The sequence below is a fragment of the Macaca thibetana genome, chromosome 13 (assembly GCF_024542745.1).
Source record: "Macaca thibetana thibetana isolate TM-01 chromosome 13, ASM2454274v1, whole genome shotgun sequence".
NCBI classification, from domain to species: Eukaryota; Metazoa; Chordata; class Mammalia; order Primates; family Cercopithecidae; genus Macaca; species Macaca thibetana.
In genome coordinates, this window is record NC_065590.1 from 14,992,293 (window position 1) to 15,007,573 (window position 15,281).

Here is a 15,281-nt window from a genome sequence, read left to right on the forward strand (position 1 = left end):
GAGGCGACCGGAGTCAGAAAAAAAACACCCTGATCCAGAATCTCCCAGGTCTGTGTCTGAGCCTCCATCAGAGCACAAGCACTTGGAGGGAAAGGAGTCTGGTCTCACGCAGTCAGCTTCCTCTCCTCCTGAATGGGAAAAGATGGGTCTGGGAGACCAGCTGGCTGGAGTTTAAACCCCAGGCCTGCCTGCCATCGTCTACATGGCCTTGATGAATTTGCCTGATTATCTAAGCATCAGAATGTTCATCTAAGAAAACAAACAAAAAACATTTGTAAGGATCTGCCGCTGACAGTTCGTGTCCTGCTTTTCTCTAACAACCAGTGCCCCTTCGGGTGAAACCTTCCTGCAATTTTTAACCACCTGCTACCTGATGTCATGGTTCTTTGTGTAGCCACCAAGGAGCTATGAGTTCCAGGCAGGAGTTGTGACTGTCCTTCCCTAGAATACCCACGGAACTCAGTCCAGTGTCTGGCGCACGTAGGGGATCAGAAAACAGCTGCCTTCCTCCTTCGTTCAGATACTAGGAGGACCAGTCCTGGCGGTGAGACCCACGGAGGCACGGGCTGTGAACGCGTTTTGCCAGGGGAGGATGCGGAAACTGCGGCGCCTCTCCTCGCGCCAGGAGGCCCAGCCCTGCGGGGCGGAGGGGCTGGAAACCTGACAGCTCCCGCCCCGTGACAGCCGCCGCCTGCGGAGTCCCAGAGGGCAGCGCGGGGAAACAGGGCGCGCTTGGCCCTGGTGTCCCGGGACGCTGCACGACGACGCTCCGTTAACCTCCTGGCTCGTTCTGATACTGAGGCTGCATAAAAAGAAGGATCCCATGCAAATGAAGGCCAGTGTAGCGGAAAGCTAAATACTTTTAATTAAAGGAAGGCACCTGGAGACCTAGCCGGTGGGAGGAGAGAACTAGAGCAAGTCGGCTGCGCTCTGGGCGGGGAGGCGGAGAGACACCCTGGCCCTGGAGGGGCTCGCCATTTCTCCAGGGCCCTTCTCCTCAGCTACCCCGCCCCTCCTCCCTACTCCTCCCATCTTCAGCAGGCAGAGGGGACAGGAGGTGGCCTGACCCGGAGGAGTTAAGGGTGAGGCTTGGGCGCCTGGAGGAGAGGGGACTTCTTCTGTCCTTTGCAACAACTCTGACATTGTGTCTGTGACCCAGAGCCCTGGGGACTCAACCCTCAAACCCCTATCTAAAGGTGCGGAAGGAGAAAGTGATTGTCCCCAGTCCACTAGGCAAGTGAGAAACACTCAGGCCTCCCAGGACTGCCAGCTTCAGGGCCTTCTTGCTGCCCTGTGCAAATTCTGAATTTGCCCTGCTGCAAATTCTAGGCAGCAGTGAAGGCAAGGATAACAGCTCCTGGAGCCTTTAGAGCACTCACATTTCTTCTTCATCATCACCAGCATGTCTAAAATTTGCAGAGCCCTTAACAAGCCCTGTGCAATGCGCTTCATCATCTCATTTAATCCTCATGTGACTCTTGAAATGAAGGTGTTCTCATTATCCCCATGCCACAGGTGAGGTCACTGGGGGTCCAGAAGGGCTAAATCACCTGTTAAGGCCCCACAGTAACTAGGCTAGAGGAGTCTCCAAGACAGTCCAACTCAGAAGTTCAAGGTTGCAGGACCCTTTTCCTTAGAGATAAGGTCACCAAGAATGGTGAAAATGTTGGACATACCGCGCTTTGGTCAACCTCTGACACATAGTTGGTGCTCGCTCACAAAGTAGGTGTTCAGCCATTGCAGTGACCTCCTTAGCCAGACCTCCCTTCCCATGGTCAGGGTGTGTGTGTTCCCCTGGAGGATGACTCTGGAAAGAAAAAACATGGGACAAAGAGACCACCTGCTGGGCCCCAAGAGCCAGGGTCAGGGGCAAGGGCATCTCAGATGCCTGAGTCCTGACCTCTAAACCAGCGTCTTTCCTGCAAGTGAAGATGGGAACGGGTGAGCACTGGCGCAGTCTCTTCCTCTCTCTTTGTGGAAAGGTATGATGAGGATGGGGGATAAAGTAGAACTGATATCTCTGAATCTGTAACTAATATCCAGAACCCAAAATGGCCCTGGTTGGCTTTAAGCTTCTTGATTTGGATTCACCTTTTTTTTAGCACTCACTACATGTCAGGCACTAAAGTATCTTGCAATGTACCAAGCAAAGATATATCCTTATTCACTTGCCTTTTAGAGCCAAGGTTTCTGTGGACACCAGGCATGGTGACTCACATCTGTAATCTCAGCAACTTGGGAGACTAAGGCAGGAGGATGGTTTGAGCCCAGGAGTTCAAGACCAGCCTGGGCAACATGACAGGACTCATCTCTACTAAAATAAAATAAGATAAAATTTCAGGGTATGGTGGTGTGCACCAGTGATCCCAGATACTCAGGAGGCTAAGGCAGAAGGATTGACTGAGCCCAGGAGGTTGAGGCTTCAGACTGCAGTGAGCTGTAATCACACCACTGCATTCCAGCCTGGGTGACAGACTGAGACCCTGTCTCAAAAAAAAAAAAAAAAAAAAAAAAAAACAGTTGCTTTAGTCAAATTGGATTCTACCTCATCATGCCATCTCCTTTGGGGTTACTTATAATGAAATAAATAAATAAATAAATAAACAGCCCAAGCAGGGACTTCCTTGCAGTCACTGAATGGTCCTGTGGAATGAAACCTACCAGTGACCTTGGCCTGAGTGTCAACAGAGTACAAAGCCCTGTAGAACTCCTTGCTCCTAGAAGGACGATAACAAACACAATCTTGTACCAACCAAGAGTTCAGTAGCCCCAAATCCTTGTCTAATGGTCTGCTGAGAACCAGTTCTGGGAAGGAAGATCTTCAAGAATGGACAGTGACATTTGATGGGAATTTCTGGACACAGTCATGACAGAAGGGAATCTTTTGGACTTCTGAAAAATCAGCAAGTGCTCAACAGTCTTCACCAAGCAAAGCAAATGTTGGAGGACAATAGTCAATGCCAATGTCATCAGAAGTCAAACAGTAATCATCTTGTCTACCACTCCTCATAGGGCCTGAAGCTAGAATGCGGTTATTTACTCCTTCTCGCATCTATTTCTCCCTGGATCTCAGAGCAGGCCAGAGTAAGTGAGTCCCAGAGAAGTGACCTCATCCTCCCCCAGGGCCATTAGAACAACACCTCCTCCTCAGGGGCACCTGTAAATCAGGGCCCCACAAGGGTCTGGCAGTGCTGGAATGGGGTGTGGCTTGGTAAAGGGACCTGCATGTTTAGTACAATGGCCTGATTGTGTGGATTGTTCCAACCCAGCAGCGCTCAAGTGGTCACATGTTCCCTGGGCAGCAGGTGCTATAACCTTTGCCCAGAGATTTGCAGCCTTCAGTGGTGAGACTGAGTGCCAATGAGGAGGAGAGTAGTCTGGCTGTCTCCCACTGCCCCTGGGATCTGGGGAAGGTCACCCCCTCACCCTGCCCATGTTCTGTGCCCAATTCTCACCCATATTCTACTCAGAGGGTCCTCAGCTATCCAGAAAAAAAAGAGAGGCAGGCAGCATGCCCAGGTAAAAATTAAAAGGCTACTGAGTTTCTGCTTCTGCCACTAGCTGCTAAGAACCAATGAGGGGCAGGCATGGCTAAGACTTCAGTCCAGCGTTTATCTTGTTAACTGCTGCGTGCCCAGTATCCAGCACCACACCATCACAATGAGGTCATTGTGTTACCCTTGCCACTCAGTTATTCCATCGAACACTCAGGTAAGCACAAGCATTTACTGAGCATTGTCTCTGTGCCAGACACTGTTCTAGGCACTGGGGATACAGCAGTAAACAAAACTACCAAGAATTCCTGCCCTCATGTAACTTACCTTCTAATGGGGGGAGACAGATGATAAATAAATAAGTGAAGTAGACAATATGTCAAATGGTAAAGAGAAATAAAGCGGAGTGAAAGGGATAAAGCCGGTGGTGGGGTGTTGGGGGAGGCAGGGTTGGTTTGCAATAGGGAGATTGGAGAAGAGTCCCCAGAGACACTGATCTTGGAGCCAAGACTTGGAGGTGAAGGATCAACCATCTCCTCAGTCCATCTATGGCAGTATTGGTCCTAGACCAGCATCCCCTCCTCACTTCTCTGATCTGTCATCAGACAGAAACTTCCCCTGGGCCACTGGAAGATTTTGAGGTGGGAGGAGCCCTATCTGCTTGCAGTGACTACTGGGCTTGAGGAAGCTGAAGCTCACCAAAGGACATGGGAAGATAGGATGGGGCTTACACTCATTCTGGTCTTCACAGGGCTGCAGCCCATCACCACCAGTCGAGGATAGAATTGAGAGTCAAAAGTTGACTATACAATATTTCCCCACATATCCCCATCACCACTTCCCTCTGTACTCAGGGCTGCCATTACCCCTTAGAATTATGGGAACACAGTGCCCCACCAACACCCCACCCCTCCTGCAACCTGGCCTCCTCCAATCCATTCACCACACTGTAGCCAGAAAGAGCTTTCCAAAACATGCCTGTTCCTTCACTTTCCCCAACTAAGATCCCTTTGCTTTTTAGTATAAAATCCAAATTTCTCAACATGCCTACAAAGATTTTTGTGATCTAACTCAGCACACTTTCCCAGACCCATCTCTCAGCTCTCACTGCAGATACACACGCGTGTGCGCATGCGCGCGCGCACACACACACGCGCGCACACACACACACACACACACACAAACATGCGCTCTATTACTGTACTTTATCTCCCACTACACTGAACTCAGTTCCCTGAATGTACCTGGCCCTCTCTGGCTTCTGGACCTTTTTCTGCCAATACCAGAACATTCCACCTTTACTCTCCACATTCTCACATTTGCCTGGTAGATTCCAACTCTTCTGTCTAGTCTCTGCTTAGAGGTCTCTTTTTCTGGACAGCCAAGACTCTGTAGGGTACCCTCACTGCTCCCCACACCTCCCCCTCTACACTCCAGCCACATTACAGCACGAAGCACACCTCCCTACAAGGACCTGTTTATTTGTTCCATGAGGACATGGTTGTTGTTTCAGTCCCCTCTATGTTCCCACGTCCTAGCAGATAGTCCAGTACTTAGTAGATGCTCAGTAAATGCTTGAACAGCTAAATACATCAAAGGGGAGGAAGAGAGGAAAATAGAAAAGGCTCTCCTGGTGAGGGAACCACGGCACTATATTCATCATCATAACTGCTTCATCCCTTACTTTTCTCCATTTCTTAATAGTTTACAAATCATTTTCACGTCGCCCTGCTAATAAAATGTGGCTATTACATGTAGAGTTTTACTAAGTGTGAGAAACCCGAGAATTTGAGTGTGTCTTTCCCAAGGTCATACTGCTCAGAGCAGGGCGGTATCACAAATCCAGGTCTCTCTGACTTTGAGTCCAGGCTGCTTTCCATAACTCACAACTCCTTGGGCTCTAGAATGGAGAGACTAAGTTTCAAACATGGCAGTACAGCTATCTCTTGAATCCTGAACAAGAGACCATAAGACTGAACTCAGTCATCTAATTTGACCTGTGAACGTGGCTTGAGGATCTCAGGGGGTCGACATGTACCCTCTCTTTATTTCCTGGTTACCCGTGGGCAGTCAAGGCTGCTTTCAGGATCAGGAGCATTTCCCAGTCAGGATGCCCATCCTAAGCTTCTGTGCACCTTGGTCACTGCCTGGAAAACGGTAATGGCCCTGGACTGGGGAATCTCTCCAGGTACTCCCTTCTTGCCCTTCCCTATCTGCTTATCTTTAATCTTTAAAGGGATATTCAAAAGTTGTAAAAAGACAAGACAGACTAGGTTTATGGGAAGCCAACTTGTCCATATTCATTCTAAAGGTGCCCAACCTGTACTCCCACAGTTCCATTTGTCACTTCTCATCTCTCCAGGAAAGTATTTATACGTAGAGTTCATTACAGAACAATCTTTTTTATGGAGTACACTATCTTGGCTCACTGCAACCTCCACTTCCTGGGTTCATGGAGAAACTGAGCCTAGAATGCCATGGCTCTGGAAGCCACGGGAATGGTATCTTCTATTCTGGATTCTGTTCTCCAGAGCCACAGGTGCCTGGTACCATGGAACCGTCTCTCAGAACTCAGAGAGTTCTCAGACAGTAGAACTTGGCAGCCCATTGAGCTGCTGGAGTAGGCTCTAGTCTGTGACTGTAGTCTTGGACACCCTGAGAGCAGACTCCTGACCCCCAGAGAGTGCACACTCAGATCCAGGATGGAAGGGAGGAATCAGCTCACTCACACCTGAGAGACCACCTCCTCAGGATGTCCTCATTGCTCTTTCTCCCCAGCCCCCTTGCCCCGCTTTTATTTTGGGGGCGTCTCTCTGTCTGTCAGTATCCTTGGTATAGTGACTGTGACGCCACACCAAGGTCCATGGGCAATGCTTCTCTGCCATCTTTATTGTGGCTAGTTTGACTTTGAGCCCCTAACATTGATTGAGCACTCACTGTGCTCCAAACACTTTGTCTGCCTTAAACATCATAATATCATACAAGAGAAGTACCATTATTAGTCTTAGTCTTCAGACAGAAACTTTGGCTCAGAGAAGTTGAGTGATTGGCACAAGGTCACACAGCCAGTATGAGACTGTGCCAGGGTTCTGGCTTTGGCCACCATATTCCTAGCCCAGCAGTGTGACCCCTATGCCCTCTCTGCATTATGGAAGAAAGAGTACCAGACCCCAAATAGGAAAAAATCCTTCTCTCAAGGCTCTAGGCCATCTTAACTGGAGCGAGTGATTCTACTTAAAAAATAAAATCTCAGAGCAGGTGGGATCAAAATCTATAAAGTGCAGGGAATATGGACAAAGTGAACAGAAATTACCACGGACACAGCACACTCCAGGAGATTCAAAGGAGTGGTGTTTGGAACAAATAAAAGGAAATGCTACGTGACATGAGATGTGGTAGGCCTAAAAATAGAAAGAATTTTAAAACAAGTTTAGAAAATGTGTAAATGGATGATTCACTCATTCTTGCCGCAAGTGTGTTCTGTGTCTGTGCTTTGCAAGCACGGCAGGAGTTCAGTCGTAGAGCAATGGGATTCACCATGACCCCAGCCTTTGATTTCCTGTACATTCTTTCACTTACCTACCAACTCTGTGGGCCTAAAAAATCATACGTCTTGTTACTGGGGTCAAGCTTCCTCTCAACAGTCCACCAGTGGCCCCTGACACTGATACTCTTTTTTAAGTTTATTTTCTAGTTTGTTCTAATAGCTTCCTTGGAGTTATGACAGTTGTCCATGCCTTGGAGCTACTCCGTGGGTTAGTGAGGAGAATGCTGGTTCAGGTGTTAGATGGACCTGAGTTCAGATTCTGGTTCTGCTGCTCAGCAAATGGGTGACCCAGAGCACCCTCTGTGACCCAGTTGCCTCAAAGCCCTGGCTTCACTGGGTGTTGTGAAAGATCAATCGGCCTGTGTATAAGGCACTCCACAGTTCCTGGCCTTAAGTAATACTTAGTAAACTACAGTAGTAGTAGCTGTTGTTATTAGAAGGAAATACCATGTTTAGCATTCCCTTGGGGTAATGGTATGTCCACTCTGGTGTGGGGGCCATGAACAGCAAGGATAGCCACTGAAGCATAGAGAGGAAAATGGGGCTCCAGACCCCTAAGCCCTCAAGGCTGCTCCTTCAGATGCAGGGAAGGCAGGCGCTGTGTGGTCCATAACATGACACAAGAGGACACAGCCCTGCAGTGAACCTAACCCCATGAAGGAGTGGGCAAAGCACCCAAGTTTGCTCCACTCGGAATGTACCAGAAGCCCTCCTGGGTCAGGCAAAAGGTCAGTGAGATGTCTTGAATCTTCTCTATCCCTCAACCTCATTCCCTTGCCCCGTTTAAACCAGCAGAGTCTCTGGTCCCTTCACCAGGCCCCTGGGCACTGCCAGGAGCTAGGGAGGACACGCCCTGTTCCATGGTTTGTGCCCACAGCAGGAACCGCTGGCATTCCAAGGCCACAAAGAACAAAAGCCAACCCTGAGTCTGATGAAAAGCCCTGGGCCTGGGTTTTTTCCTTGGCACTTCCCCAAGAACAGCTGTCAGGAAGGCAGCCACTCCAGTGCCCTGGTACTGGTCAGAGAGGATTCCTGCGTCCTGACTCCTGCTGCCGTGGGCTGGACCACAGGGGCCTAGGTGAGGGGAGGGCATTCCTGCCCAGTGAGCTGCTCTCCTCTCCTGTGGTAGGAAAGTTTTCCAGCCTTGGGGGTCTGACCTCACCCTGGCCACTCCCTGGGTTCCAGAAACTTCCTTCCTGAGGGGAAGGGGCAGGTGTGGGGAGTAGCAAAAACTAGGCTGAGGTGAGTCGAATTTATAATATTTAAGGCAAAGCCTGAGTCACTGGTGCTTTATTTGGCCACCTAGTTGGCCATCTGCTAGCTGGGTGGCCTTGCTCTTTACTTACCTTCCCTAGAACCCAGTTTCCTCATCTGCAAAATGGGTAGCCAAAAGGGTCTAGCTCATTTTTTGTAACTTAAAAAAAAAAGACAGAGAAAAAAAAAAAACTATGATTACTAGAGAAAAAAAATTGAGCTGTGTACATCGATCCTTTTATCTCCCTCTGTCACCTTCCTTTTTGTGTCCCCAGTAAGTTTTTCTTCCACCCATTCGGAAGTACCAGGGTCTCCTTCCAGAGGCTCAGGCAGCTGCTGCCAAAGGCTGTGGGGTGGGCAAAGAGCCCAAGGGACAAGTACCCAGGACACATTTCCCACTCAAACCAACTGGACAAATGCCCCTGGTGGCTTCTTCCAAACTGCCTTTGGCAGCCCAGCCTGTGGCCCTTTTCCTTTCACCTGCCAGGACCTATATTTCTATTTCTGTGTTTTCAAAGCCTAGAGAAGTGGAGAACCTGGAATAATTAATGATTGATTTTCAGGCACTGCCACCAGGAGGCCCCAAGGCAGGCTGTCGGCCATTTCCTGAGTGCGGGGACAGGGTTGAAATCCCATGTGGCTATGGAAGCATTGGGCAAGTCTGTGAGGGGAGAGGGTGGAGCGAAAACTGCCAGTGCCCTGAACACTCCTGCCCTCTGCAAAATGATGAAGTCGCAGCTGGAAGTTCTGCTGTGGGGCTGGCCTTCTGCCATTGACTCTCCCCCTCTCTGGGTCAACAAAAGTGAACTGCTTCCCTCACAGACACCCCTGCCCCACTGCTACCCCCGTACCCACGCCTGCACCCACAGGCACGGGTTCACTGGCCCTTTCCTCTCCAAGGCTCATTTGGGAAAGGATTAAAGGAACCGACTTCCATAGCAAAATTTTAGAGGCATTTTAACTTTGCCCTCCTTGGACGTATTTCTCTGCCTTTGTTGTCTAATAATAATTAACTTTTGTTCAGAGGTGTAGTTTTCAAAGGGCTTTCACATTCATAATTTTATTCACCCTCACAACAAAGCTATGAGGTGGGTCTGACCCTCCCCAGCTCCCCATCTGTACCCACAACATACAGAATAGGAAACTGAGGTTCAGGCAGAAGAAATGGTCCCATTCTACACATTTAGGGCTGGAATATTCACCTCTGATGCAAAGTAGAGAGCTGCTGTTTTCTTCCTGAAGGGATGCACTTTAGTCGCAACAATGGTTCATTACGTAGGGGAAGCGGCATGGTGGCAAGTAAGCAAGGAGGATTGTTGGGGGCAGTGGTCTTCCCCTGAGGCTGGCCTTCTGGGGAGTGTGTGCAGGAAAACCAGGGTACATAAGAGGAAGAGCTCATGGACCTACTGGAGTTCAACGGTATCAGTCACCTGAGCCAGCAGGTAGAATGACCCACCTGTGCAATCAACCACCCACTCAATAGTCAATTGAAACAGGGCAGCTTATAAAAGACCCCAAAACCATCCCACTCCCCAACTCTAATCAGCTAGGATAACCAATTCATCCTGATTTGCCCAGGAAAGTCCCAGTTTTAACTCATATCTAGGCAACACTCTTGGTTTCATCCAGGGCAAACCAGAGAACTTTATCATCCTACCACAAGGCTAGTGCATTACAGCTGAGTCCAGAAAAGAAAGAGCATCTTTTGAAGGCTCAGCAGACCAGCATAGAATTAAACAAATCACAGAATATTATGCAAATTCAAAAACCACTGTAGTTAGGCAATTACCTAGGATTGTTGGAATGTTAAACCTGAAAGAATGCTCATTTCTACAAAGAAATACTCAGATCTGTGGCCAGATCTCTTGCATTTTTAAAGGCAAGCCAGAGTTACTCTCGCATCTACTTCTGTATTTTGATATTGGCAATGAACTACATTGTCTCAAAAAAACCCTGAGTTTAAAAAAAGTATAACTAGTTGCCAGTTGATAATACTGCCATGAAAACCTTATGGGCATCAAGCCTGAGAAGAAAAGGTGGCAAATGAGGTATTAGTTTTTAAAAGTGAGTTCTAAGGTCAGGCCAGGCACAGTGGCTCATGCCTGTGATCCCAGCACTTTGGGAGGCTGAGGCAGGTGGATCACCTGAGGTCTGGAGTTCGAGACCAGTCTGGCCAACATGGTGAAACCCCGTCTCTACCAAAAATATAAAAAATTAGCCAGGCATGGTGATACACACCTGTAGCCCCAGCTACTTGGGAGGCTGAGGCAGGAGAATCGCTTGAACCCAGGAGGTGGAGGTTGCAGTGAGCCGAGATCATGCCACCGCATTCCAACCTGGGTGACAGAGTGAGACTATGTCTAGAAGAAAAAAAAAAAAAGAGTTCTAAAAGTCCCATTGAAAGTCTATTAGTCACAGTGCAAATTTATTTTAAAATTTCAAATATCATCAAAGAAAGTCATATGATTTTTATTCTTATGATTTATTCATGGATTTTAAGTTTGAGAAAATACTGTCATAAAAGATGATTTTAAAAATATATGTATTTCAAGCCTTTCGTTTTGCAGATGAGGAGACTGATGCCAAAGAGACGGAGGTAAGATACCAGTTAATGACATTTCCTTGGCCTTGGTCTCAGAGAATTAGGAAATACCAAGGAACCCAGGCCTGATTTCTGATTCTCATTAGAAGCAGGGCCAGTCCAGGAGGCCCGTGTTTATCCCTGCAGCAGGAGTTCACTGCATTCTCACTTCTTGCTGGTCCTGGAACTCTGCTGAGTCTTCTGGTCATCTGCTATGTCACCTGCAGTCTGGAGAAGAGGTATTGTCAAGGTGTGGAGCGTGTTTTTGCCTGAGGAGTAACCTTGAACAGTGCACATTGCTTTTACCTTAAAATGAAATTTGAAAGATAAGCTTATAAATGGGACAGGAATGTTCTGATAACTTGCTGGATTTGTCCTCTAAGAAATTTTGCCCAAAAAGGGGATGGGAAAGGGACAGAGTTCATTGCTTGGGCAGAAAAGGTGTGCATAGGCAAGAATGATTGCCTGAGAGTCAATGGATATTGGTACCTATCAGACCCTTAGATTGGGTAGAACCTCTAAGGTTGTCAGAACTGTTTGAAATGAGGGCCTATCAGATTCACCCTGGAGCATTGCTTCCCTGGTGGGAGGGAATCCTGGGTGGACAGAGAGAGTTCCTGCTGTGGCTGCCACACTCCACACCTCCCCTGCAGCAGAAGGACACAAGCCAGGGCAGCAAACTGGCCCATGGGGTCCGTAGGACCTATGCCAGGATCCATTTCCATCCCAACACCCTTGGATTGTCTCTCTCTGGGAGACAATCTTCTTCTGCCAGAGAAGTTGGGGATCTGGACCTTTGAAAACCACAGAGCAATTTAAAATTGCAATTTTAGAGAAACATTTAAAACGATGAAGCACCAACTATTTTTGTTTAGAGCCACTCTTCGCAAATGTGGAGGAAACATTTAGGGACACACACCTTCTTCTCTCCCTTTTCATAAGATGATTCATTTCTCCTAAATAGAGAGATGAGAAAGACTGGGTGGAAGGAGGCTGTGGATTGACATGAAAGACAAAACTTTTTTTTAATTCAGAAAAATAGTTCATGTGTTTTCACACACATGTACATGTATGCGCACACACACACACACACATCCAATCCCCCTGAATATCCCAGTTTCCCCTGCCCCTTCCTTGTCCCCTCTCACTGGCTCCGTAGCCTCCTGTCCCAGAACAACCCCACCAGGCCTGCAGAGCCATCTCTGCAAAGGGCATGGCTGTCCTCTAGACTGTAATCCTGAGTCCAGAGGTCTGGTCAAAGATTGGGGGAACATCCACGCCTTGACCCCCAGGCCTGCCAGTGTTCCAGGACATTTGCTCACTCATACCCACTCACAATCTTATACGCACCCCGACTCCCCGACAGAGAGAACTACGAGGAAGGAGGGGGCAGCTTTTGCCATCACTAAGATAAAGAGGTACCAGGCAGCTCTGCTTGGTCCCAGGGCTCGCCAGCCCCGCCATCATTCCCACCAATGAGACCCTTTCTTAACCACACCCAGGCCGCCATATTGCTGAGGCTGTTGATTCCTACAGACCAGACCAGAGGTCAGCTCACTCCTGTTCCTTTCTAAGGCCTTTCCAAGCAGAGGTGAAGTCTAGGCCCTCAATGCCCTTCCCCTGAACTCTTCTTCCAAGTTCAAAATCCTCAAGGAGCAAGAAAGAGGGCAGGTGGCTGCGTGTGTTCCAGAGGAGAGAGGCGAGGAGTTGCTGTGGAATGGGTTATGTGACAATGTTGTTAGTCTAACAATGCAAGGGTGTGGACGCTATCTGTGTAGAACAGAAGGAATGGCTTCAGGTGCTGCTCAGAATTCTTCTCTGGAAGAGGTCATAGCTGTGGTGAGAAGGTAATAGCATCTTGCCCACAGCCCTGAAAGCAGGCTCTACCTAAAGCATCAGGCATAAAACAGAAGTTCCCTCCTTCCTTTTACAAAAGAAAAGGCTGCTTCCTGGTGAGCAAACCAGGGGTGACAGGGGGCAAGAAGGGCATCCTACAGAGACCATTCCTCTTACTTCTGGTGGTCAGTGACCCAGGAGGACCCAGAGAGCCTCATCCTCAGGCTCCTAGACCTCCGTTCCCCACTCCTCCAATATTTCCAGGCCTGCTGAGTTAGGGCTCAGCTGCCTCCCTCTTCCCTTCGCTGGAAACAGAAGCTCCCAGCGAATGTTTCTAACTCCTGAGTCCACTCAGCCATGTCCCCCTTGCAAAATCCTCCCCTTCCCGCACCCCCCTGCACCCAGCCAGCCAATCCGCGGCCTGCGAGCCTCGCCAGACCCATCTCCCAGGGCCTCAGCGGGATAAAACCGGTTGGCGATGCCGGGTGGATGGGAACAAACTTCAGAAGGAGGAGAGACACGGGGCCCAGGGCACCCTCGCGGGCGGACCCAGGCAGTGAGGGCCTGCAGCCGGCCGGCCAGGTATATCACCCAGGGGTTAGCTGGAAGCTGGCTGTAGTGAGGACCGGGAGATGGAAGAAGGGAGAGGGTCCCAGGAAGCCTGGCAGCCCTTTCCCTCCCAAGTTAAACGGGATAAGACTGGGAGAGCGGAGGGAGTGGGCACGCAGGTTGGAGTCTGGAGCTTCAGCGCACCCTCAATCCTTGATCCTCCCGGGAAGCCTGTTAGCTAGGCCGGGCTGAGGTTGGCCCTACTTCGCCTAAAAATCCTCCTACTCCTGGCAGACGATGCAGGTTGTAAAGGATAAGGCCTGGGGAGGGGGCCTGAGGATGCAGGCATCGAATCTCATCGCATCTCATGCCCTTCTCCTGGGTTTGTGCAGGGCAGCGGCAGGCGCGGCCCGGACCTGCGTGAGTAAGCCCAGAGCCCTCGGCGGGCTGCGAGCGACTCCCCGGCGATGCCTCACAACTCCATCAGATCTGGTAAGAACGCGGTGTGGTCAGGACCCCCAACCCCCGCGCAGCTGAGCGTCCGTGCGTGCGCTCGGGTCGCTGGATCTCGGGAGCGTATGCACGGGATTCTCGGGACCCACCCGCGTGGGGACCCAGCTGGGGGCGCCTGGGGCCTGGCCCTTCGCTGGAGCCGCCTCGCTGTTCTCGGGCACTGGGGTTCCACTCGGCCAGCTGAGCCGCCCTCCCCCGGTCTTGGTTTCGAGGGACCACACGGAACGGTGAGGGGATCTCTGTGGAGTTAGAGGGGGTTTCCTTTGAGCTCCATTCCCAGTCTTGCATGGCGCATTAGGGTGGACATTCTTCTTGCTCTGTCCCTGGGCTGCACCGGTGCTGGACTGGCCGTTTCCCCGTCCCCGACCTCTGAGCCCTCTTCCTCGGGTGCGCGCAGTCCTTCCCAGTGACTCCCCTGGCTGGACTGTGAGCTTCCCGCATCTCTCAAGCTAAAGGGAATAGAGCCAGTGGTCCCGGGCCTGGGAGCCGGCAGCGCACTCAGGTGCTCTCCGACTCCTCCTGGCCCAGCACTGGGCAGGCAGGGAGCCGCGCGCGGGGCGTCCGGCTGGTGAGGACTAAGCTGCTCGCGGAGTCGAAACCCCCTCCCCACCTGCGCCCGGGAATAGGGCCTTCAAAAACACTCGAGCTCCCAGGCCGCGATGCCTGTTTTCCCCCTTCCCAGTCAGGGCTGGGCAGGGTCTTTGCTGGGAAGGAGCTCCAGGGTCGGGGCTGGTGGGTGCAGCCGTCCCCGCGCGCAGCGAGTGCGGACAGCGGCGGAGGCGCAGCGCGGCCCGCGGTGATGGATGGAGCCTGGCCGGCCGCAGAGAAGGCGATTTATGGGGCCAGGGCGCATCGCTATCGATTTGGGCCGGCGAAGTGAGAGGAAATCAATATTTCAGAATGAATTCTCCGCGAATATGAAGTCCCGCTCGACAAACGGGACATTTGTTATAATAAGGAGGGTCGGATCGGGCGCGGAGCGCGGCTGAGATCTCTATTTAGCCAAGCGCACGGCGGGGCCCGGGTTGTGCTGCGCAGTCTCCAGTCCCAGGGCCAAGGCTCCACTAGGAGGGGAGCGGGAACCCCCTGGGGCGCCGAAAGATTTTTTACTTGGGTTCTCTCTAGAGCTGCAGACGAAGTCAGCAGAATGCTCCCTCCCTGCCCCCATTCCCCTCAGAGAGCTGGGCCAGAATAGTCCGGCTGCCCCCAGAAGGCGCGGGGTCCCTTCAGGAGCCTCAGGGTAGAGACCTCGCAGCCATTCCCCTGCTCAGCGAGGTTGGCGAGACCTGGAACCGAGTAGAGCTGCCTGGCACCTCTTTACAGTCCGCGCCCTGGAACCACGAGCGCTCCTAGGCTACTTTCTAAGGTCAGGATCAGGTTTTAGCCCCTTAGTCTTTAGCCAAACCGTGGTACAATACCACACATCACCAGGACCATCCTCGAGGCCGAATATGCAGTGCCCGGTGCCCGATCCCATGCCAGGCTGGTCCGTGGCACTCTGCTCGGC

General features: G+C 50.8%; 1 protein-coding gene across 4 annotated transcripts in view; it reads left to right on the forward strand.

Annotated features, from left to right (window-relative positions):
* Positions 1-13,174: 13,174 nt before the first annotated feature.
* PAX8 (paired box 8) overlaps positions 13,175-15,281 on the forward strand; it is a 60,842-nt gene continuing 58,735 nt past the window's right edge. For 2 of the 4 annotated variants that reach the window (XM_050753242.1, XM_050753243.1), the window contains exons 1-2: positions 13,242-13,294; positions 13,654-13,753. In XM_050753242.1, the coding sequence (XP_050609199.1) occupies positions 13,729-13,753 (25 nt within the window). In that variant the 5' untranslated portion in view covers positions 13,242-13,294; positions 13,654-13,728. Of the gene's footprint in view, positions 13,295-13,653; positions 13,754-15,281 lie in introns of all 4 variants that reach the window. The other 2 variants (XM_050753239.1, XM_050753240.1) reach the window with 2 other exon arrangements.